Source organism: Peromyscus eremicus, chromosome 17 (assembly GCF_949786415.1).
Source record: "Peromyscus eremicus chromosome 17, PerEre_H2_v1, whole genome shotgun sequence".
In the NCBI taxonomy this organism is placed as follows: Eukaryota; Metazoa; Chordata; class Mammalia; order Rodentia; family Cricetidae; genus Peromyscus; species Peromyscus eremicus.
Genome location: NC_081433.1, coordinates 56,525,546 through 56,533,909, shown reverse-complemented (window position 1 = coordinate 56,533,909; position 8,364 = coordinate 56,525,546). Strand labels below are relative to the sequence as shown.

Genomic DNA, 8,364 nt, shown 5'->3' with positions numbered 1-8,364 from the left:
TATGATTCCACTATTCTAGGAACCTCATATAGAAGAAATCTTAGAGAGCTTTACCTGTGGTGAATGACATACTTTTAGCAAAACATCCTCAAGATTAATCCACACTGGAGAAGATCTCATTGTGAGTATTTATCACATTTGCTTATCCATTCGTCCATCAGGGGGCATCAGGGTTGCTTTCAGCTTTTGAAAAATGTGTGCATGCCTGAAAACGTGCACACACATTTGTATTTTAGAGCACATTATACGGCTCAGTGGAAGGGCGCTTGCTGCCAAGCCTGATAACTTGAGGTGGGTTCACTGGACCTTCTTGTTGATCAGCCAGCCTGGTGAGTTCAGTGACCAAAAAAAAAAAGGTCTTAACAAAGTAGAAGGTAAAGAATGCCATCCGGGGTTGTCCACTGACACATGTGTCATGGCACACATGTACCCGCACCCCCCAACATCCATAAATGAAAAAATTAACCAGAGGAAGATGAGCACTCATTCCTGTGCTCATTGGTATCTGTGAAGACTTACTTGTCCTGCCTATGAACATAAGCACTGCACAGCTGAAAATGTATATGTGTGTTTTGAATATAATATGTATTACATATGACATATGGCTACATATAGCAATATGCTAAAAATGGAGTAGGCATTTAACAGCAGTTGTCATTGTTACTATATTTCTGTTAATGTAACATATGACCATCCTTCAGTCACACCTGTCCTCTTAAGCCCTCAGTTCCCCAAATTGTCATTTTCATATACCCTTTTTGGGGGATTCTGCCCTCTGTGATAACAGGGCAATGGCACCCAGAGGTGCTCACATCCTAGTCATGAACCTGTGACTGTTTCTCCTTGTGCTAAAAGGTACAGGTGTTGCAGGTATGATTATGTTAAGGTCCGGGGGACAGGAAGCCAATCTTGAAATATTTGGGCATGCTCGGTGTAACCACAAGCACTCTCGTAAGTGAAGGAGGGAGAGAGTTAGGCAAGTGCTGTTGGTTTGAAGGTGAAAGCTAGAAGCCGAGAACTGTAGGTGGCCTCTAGGAGCTGAAAGATTGGGTTGTCCTCAGGGCCTCCAGAAGGAACAAAGCCCCGAGGATGCCTTCATTTGAACTCAGGCACAGCTGTGTGGACTTCAGACTTTCAGAGCTGTCTAATAGCAAATGTGTGCTGGGAATTAGACTCAGGTCTTTCTACATGTGTGGCAAACCTTTTACTGAGTCATTTCCCCAGCTCCAGACGTTAGATTTTATGGCTAAAGAACAGTAGGCACATAATCTGTCTTCACATAAAAGTTTCAAGATTTATTACTTTTAAGGAAAGAATTGGAGCACAGGAGGCATCTTGAAGTGGCAAAGGACAGGAGGTGCCCCCCCCCCCCCCCAGTTCCATCTTGCATTCCAGTTTGTATTCAGATCCAGGCAGGAGTTAAGTGAGCGGTATGACAGATAAGCACAGATGAAAACCAGCACAGCCCAGAGCCTCTTTGCTCAGGAAGAAATCCACCCCCTCCGTCCTCTCTGGCCCCAGCCCTGCCTGCCTTTGACGCAGGGAGCTAAGGGGCTCAATGAAACCTGTTGGAGGTTCCAATTAAGTCTTTGTGGACACAGCGCGCAACACACACACACACACACACACACACACACACACACACACACACACACACACACACACGAGTCTCCTCAGAGAACAGACAGCAATAAATCCATCAGCACACCCACTTGGAGAGAGCAGAGTCTCGGCTCTCTTGCCAACAGCTGCCAATTTTTCTCTGAGTGCCTCACATCAAGATGAACTAGTTGTAAGGTAAGATTTTTTTCTTTTTGGACAAGTTTTTAAAATTTCTCTTTCTTATTAGAGGATTTTGACTGTGAAGTTTACTCTGGTGGATTGACAGATTTCTTGTTTTTTTTTTTGTTGTCATTTTATTGTGTGTTTCATCTCTCCCTGCTTATTTTACTCTCCTTGGCAACTTCATTTCTGTTGCTTTCTTTTCATCTTTCCTTATTTTCATTCTCATGTGTCTTGAGTAAGTTTGTAGTTCAAAATTTCTTATTATACAAGGAAGTGAAGGCTCCCGGGTTACTGTATGTGGTTCCTGGTTCAAGGTTATCTGGGAATTTGTTTCACTTGGGAGCTTGCTCCTTGAACTGCAGTGTGGAGTATATTCTTCTAGCCTGGGACTTAGAGGACAGTAGCCCAGTGCCTGGAGTGCTTCTACCATTTGAGGTTAATGTTTAATCCCAGAGATAACCATTCAAAATTATTTACTACTTGTTCTATGAAACTGGTTCACTATAGAATATTTTAAAATGATAAATGAAGAAAAGAGTAAAATCACTGATTATAAGTAACCAGCACCTGAATGTACATCTTTCTAGTCTTTTAAAAATAAGCACACCTTTTTTTTAACATACAAATGTCAAGCTATAAATGTAATGTCATATACGTATCATACATTTTATGACAGTAGCCCATTTTTAAGTGTGACATTGTTGGTATTGTTGGTACTCTGACAGAAACCTCATAAAAAGCAAATAAAATCCTCTTAGAAATTTCAATTCCCTGAAGTTAGACAAGAAACTGGGACTTAATGGTAACATATGATACAGGTTCCTAAATAGGAAGCTACTGATAGAGAAGTCCACTTAGGAAACTCGTCATGAAAGTTAGTGCCTTATTTACACAGCAACACACCTTTCTGAACAGGGTCCTGTAGCTTAAATACAAAAATCCAAGTACTTCTGATGTATATCCACAGGAAAAGGTAGAGTGCAAGTATATAAGCTGAGAAGCTTGGGCTTTTATCTCCATTTGACGCCAATCGTGTGACCAGGACAAATCTCTCCAGCTCCTGAGTCTTTGATTTTTTTAAACTGTTTTGTTTCTGATTAATGCTTGTCAGTGGACAGACAGCCTGGGTGACACATACTTCCCCCTCCCTTTTTTTTTGACACATACTTTTGTATGCTACATATAGTCTCCTATGCTATAATTTGTTGAGTGGTGATAAACATAAGACTTTTTTTTTTGCATAGTCACAAAGTTGCTTTTATTTGTACTTACCTTATTTTTAAGGCCAGGTCTTGCTGTGTACCTGTGACCTGGATCTCTATGTAGTCCAGGCTGGCCTCAGTCTTATGGTCCTCCTGGCTTCACCTCCAAGGTGCTGGGATTACAGGTGTGCAGTATTTCAGAATTAAACCTATTTAAAAATTAGAAGAAAACAGTTTGTAGCGGCCCAGGTGATGCCTACACCATCCAGATGAGAGGCTGATGTCCGTCAGCTGAGAAACAAGGGGGCTGCTCATCTGGGGAGGCTGTTGAATGCAGTGGGTGTAATTTCAGACATAAACCTCTGATAAGCAAAGTTTTCTGCAAGGTGTTGTGGGAAATGTGGACTTACTGAGATTATATAAGAAATGAGCAGACAGGCATGAAAAATTCAAACTCTTTTGTTACTTGCAACAGCAACCCTTCACACTTCTGATTTGAACAGTGAGCTTTACTGGACCAGGCAGACTTCGTCTTCTTCTATAAAGGCGACAGAAGACCCACGGCTGTCAAGGGACCTTCCTAAGCGCCTGGAGGAGAAGCCCCCACTCTCCCACTCCCTCCTCAGCCCACTCCTGCAGCCTTGCCATGTTCCAGGTTGTTCTGGGTGCTCCTCAGCAGTTGCTGAAGGAAGCGAGAAAGTCCCGGCAGCTGGTGCTGGTGGTGGTGTTTGTGGCTCTGCTCCTGGACAACATGCTGCTCACTGTGGTGGGTACGTCTGGGGCTTTCTGTGGTGAGGGTGTATCTGCTTTGGGTCACAGCAGGCAGCATGTACCTACCCCGCTTGATTTCATCATTGGGCCGACTTTTTCAGTTCCTCATATGGAAAAGACATGGAGGTTGTTGAGGGTTGGAGGGAACTGTAGGCAGCAGGGCCTGAAGGCTGTCAGACTTAAGACTAATGACCCCCGAGGTCCAAACCAAAACAGGTTCAGAGGTGCTGGCAAGAAAAGAAGACCCGAGCCAGAATGTCACTTCTTCACTATTATGTCTTCCCATGGTTGCTGGCGACTCTGGAGACACCTGGGGCAGTGAGCACTGTTTCCCTGTGATGCTTTTCCAGACTGTCCTTTGCAAATGTAGGACATGCAAATCCATACCAAGCCCAGCCTTTTTGCAGTTCATTGCCTCACACTCCTGTATTTTCTGGCTGACACTTCATTAACTTTTACATGACATTACAGAAGTAGATAAGTACTCGCATGCTGTCTCTCCTGGGTGAAATACATGCTTTAAAGAAGCGTCTTCTTATGAGAAGTAGATAGTCCAATACAGCCAATACTCATTTCTTGTGATTCTATAATTCATAATTCTATAATAAAATTATAATTCTATTATTATATTCTCACAAACACTGAAATGGCAAATAAGAAATCTTTATATCAAAGGGAAATATGCATACACACTCTCCACTCCACCACAGAAATTATTAAATCTTGACATCAATGGGTCCTGGGAGGTTCTGTCTCTTACAAAAGGCTCAGAGATGTTAAACACCATGCCCAAGCTGCCCACTAGCAAGTGCTGGGGCTGGAATTCAATACCTGTGAACTGCCTCTGAGCCTGAGCTTCTAACAGTACACTGCCTGGGTCCTTAGCCTTCAACCCTCTGGTCATCTGGGAACTGATTCCAAGAGGCAGCACCAGCTTTGTTCTGCTTCAGCTAGAATATGTGTACTGGAGGAATATTTTTTCTCATTGTGCACCCATCTGTGAAAAATCATTATAGATCATCATCAAGCATTGATTCTTCAGTTAGACCTGATTCTTTACAAGTAGGTGAACTAACTGGTAAGGATGTCACAAATTCATGAAGACTAGCTATATGATAACTAGAACGTGGTCCTTTAGCTAATAGGATGATTTGAACAGGCATGATCTTTAGTAGGCTTTAAATGGTGTCACTTAGGAGTCTTCTTTCTGCATCAAACTGGACCTCATAGTAATGCCTTTGAACTTAGTAGTGGTGACAGGATCTCTGTCCTTGAGTTTCCTCACGTATCCTCATTGATTTTCAGTGCCCATTGTGCCCACCTTCCTGTATGCGACAGAGTTCAAAGACGTCAACTCTTCTTTGCATAGGGGTCCTTCTGTAAGCTCCCAGCAAGCTCTCACCTCTCCTGCCTTCTCTACCATATTCTCCTTCTTTGACAACACCACCATGACTGTAGAAGAGCATGTACCCTTCCGTGTAGCGTGGACAAATGGCACCATCCCTCCTCCGGTCACTGAAGCTGTCTCAGTACCTAAAAACAACTGCTTGCAAGGGATAGAGTTCTTGGAAGAAGAAAACGTCCGGGTTGGGGTTCTATTTGCTTCGAAGGCTTTGATGCAGCTTCTGGTCAACCCATTTGTAGGACCTCTTACCAACAGGTAAACTCAGTAGCCGCAGTGTCTGTCTTAGTCACTGCTCTATTGCTGTGAAGAGACACCATGACCAAGGTAACTATTGCAAGAGAAAGCATTTAAATTTGGGGCTTGCATACAGTATCAGAAGTTTAGTCCATTATCATCATGGCAGGAAGCATGGCAGGATGCAGGTTGATACTGGACTAGTAGCTGAGAGCTACATCCTGATCTATAAGCAGAGAGAGAGAGAGAGAGAGAGAGAGAGAGAGAGAGAGAGAGAGAGAGAGAGAGAGAGAGAGAGAAGAGACTCTGGACTTGGCAAGGGACTTTTGAAACCTCAAAGCCCACCCCCAGTGACACACTTGCTCCAACAAGGACACACCTCTTAATCCTTCTATTCCTTTCAAAGTGCCACTCCCTGGTGACTAAGAGTTCAAATATATGGGCCTATGGGTGCCATTCTTATTCAAATGCCACAGTGTCCTATCCACAAAGTACAGACTTGGTATTAGCACCAAGGCCCAGGTCTCATATAGGTCAGTAGTTCTCAGCCTTCCTGATGCTGTAACCCTTTAATATAGTTCCTTTTGTTGTGATTGACCAATCCTCACCATAAAATTATTTTGTTGCTACTTCATAACTGTAATTTTGCTCCTGTTATGAATTGTAATGTGAATATCTAATATACAACCCCAAAGGGGTCATGACCCACAGGTTGAGAACTGATTATATAGGTGATTAGAAGAGAAAAAAGGAATGCTCTGGCCTCCAGGGGAGCCATCAGTTTGGAAGCTTGTTATCCCAAAGGATAACAGGTTATCGGTGAAATGTTAGAGGCATCACATTTCCTCAGTGATGTGAATATTGAATACTGAGAACAGGGCAGTGAGCAGCTGGAAGTTGGTGAGCATGGTCTGAGTGGGATGGAGGAGAGAACAGGACAGTCTGAATACAATTGGAAGCTCTGGCAATCTGGAAACGTCATCCAGGACGATCCTGAGGTTTTGAGAGATACCTTTTCAGGAAAGGATAATTTGGGCCTTGTCTGGGGGTAGATTTGCATGTCTGTTTTATTTATGTGTATGCATTCACATATGAAAAGAATGCTCTCAGATTAACCCCGTATCGGTTCCTACTGAGATTAAAAAGCATATGGTCCCAGCATATGCATGTGTGCTACAATGCTATCTTTCTTTGTTCCCTTCCGTTGTAGGATTGGCTACCACATCCCCATGTTTGCTGGCTTTCTGATCATGTTTCTCTCCACACTCAGTAAGTCATTTGCCTCCCTCCCTTCACTAAGCATCCTTGATTCATCATGCAAATGTTGTGTAAGGGAGCAGGACTGAGTTTCCCAGAGGAAAAGAAGACATCTGAACAAGCCAACTGGAACACTGGCTGAGACGTTTTGTAGTCATTTGAACAGGGGCTGGGATAGTGTTAGTAACCATATTGGAATCATTCTCCTCATCTACAGGAGAACAGATTCTTAATTTACTTCAGTGAAAATCACAAGAGCTGTTTGAATGTACACACTATGTATATGTATATGTATGTGTATATGTACTTTTACTTGTTCAGGTGTATGTGTGTATGTGTGTGTGTATGTATGTATGTGTGTACACATAACTAATCTCTTGAGCAAGCTTACTGCAAGCCTCCCATTTTTTAAAAAGAGATAGTATTATTTTAGTATGCTATGATAAAGATATTGTTTTAGTATGCTATGGTAAAGGGTGACTAACAACAACAAAAGAATGTTGTATCATAGTAACTAGAAAAATCCCCAAATCCTACTGTTTCCCAACTAAGTGCACCTTAGGTTATACCTTAGGAAAGTAAATTTGCTAAAGAAACAGGAAAGTAAATGACAAAGCCTATCCAGTATCCGCTTGATGTTCCTAATAAAATGGAGGTGGAATCAAAACAGTGAGATGAATAAGCCTCATGTTTGACCCCGAGATATGAAGGGATGAAGCACACCGGGTGGGGGTGTCCACTTCTAGAGAATTAATGCAGGGAAGACACCTGTAGATCTACCATTGGTTCCCACTGGTTCTGCTAATTCCTTGCTCCAAATATAGTTTCTCCCTCTTGATTTTTTCTTAGTTTTCTACCACACATCCTCTTCTCTCTTCCTCCTCAGCTTTTCTCCCCCACCCCATAGTAAGAATTGACCCAATCTAAAGTTTGACAAGAACTAGTTGCATTTAGGGATAGAAGGAAGGCTGGAGTGCAAAGCTTGAAATGGGATGTTCTTGCTGAGAACTGGAAATACACTTGGGTAATTAAAACAGGATGATAGAAAATGAAGTCACCAGGCTCTGCCACGCTCTTCTAAACTGGGGGCCACAGAGAAGGTCCTCAACAAACTCCGTGGGACACTAAACAAAGCCTAAACCAGCTAACGAAGGCAAGAGACTTAGAGAGGTGGAGGGGCCGGTTGGGTCCAGAGGGAAATGGGAGAAGGTGGTGGGGTGGGAACCAGAGTGTACAAGTATGAAGCAGTGACAGAACAAAATTTACTAATAAGAGAGGAAAATCAGGAAGTTCAACTTATTTCATTAGTTTCCATAAGTTCAGCCCGTGTTAGAGAGCAAATTAAGGAACACAGTTATCCAATGTGACTTATAATTCATTAAAATGTTTTTCTGGAACACATATAAAGAATAAAATATGTCCTAGGTATTTAGAGGAGGGTGTGGTGGTTGCCTTGGGAATCATGACCATACCCTGCAAAATAAGACCACGAAGTGTATCTGTGACCCAAGGTATTTAGCATAAAATCCTTGCCTGCTCCTCTGTCAAGAAGTAGTAGATTAAAACCTCTTTCTATTTACTTAACTGTGTGTGTTAAACAACAATTACAGTTTCCAGGAGGTCGCTAGTGTTGCTCTACAGAGTTAGCTTAATCTTATACAAAAGAAAATATATTTACCTATTAGGATAGCCTTTGTAAGCCTTACTTGG

General features: G+C 42.5%; 1 protein-coding gene across 3 annotated transcripts in view; it reads left to right on the top strand.

Moving 5' to 3' along the window:
* Nucleotides 1-3,633: 3,633 nt before the first annotated feature.
* Nucleotides 3,634-8,364, top strand: part of Slc18a1 (solute carrier family 18 member A1) — a 28,382-nt gene continuing 23,651 nt past the window's right edge. For all 3 annotated transcript variants that reach the window (XM_059244794.1, XM_059244793.1, XM_059244795.1), the window contains exons 1-3: nt 3,634-3,757; nt 5,064-5,418; nt 6,608-6,666. In XM_059244794.1, coding sequence (XP_059100777.1) covers nt 3,634-3,757; nt 5,064-5,418; nt 6,608-6,666 — 538 coding nt within the window. The remainder of the gene's footprint in view (nt 3,758-5,063; nt 5,419-6,607; nt 6,667-8,364) is intronic.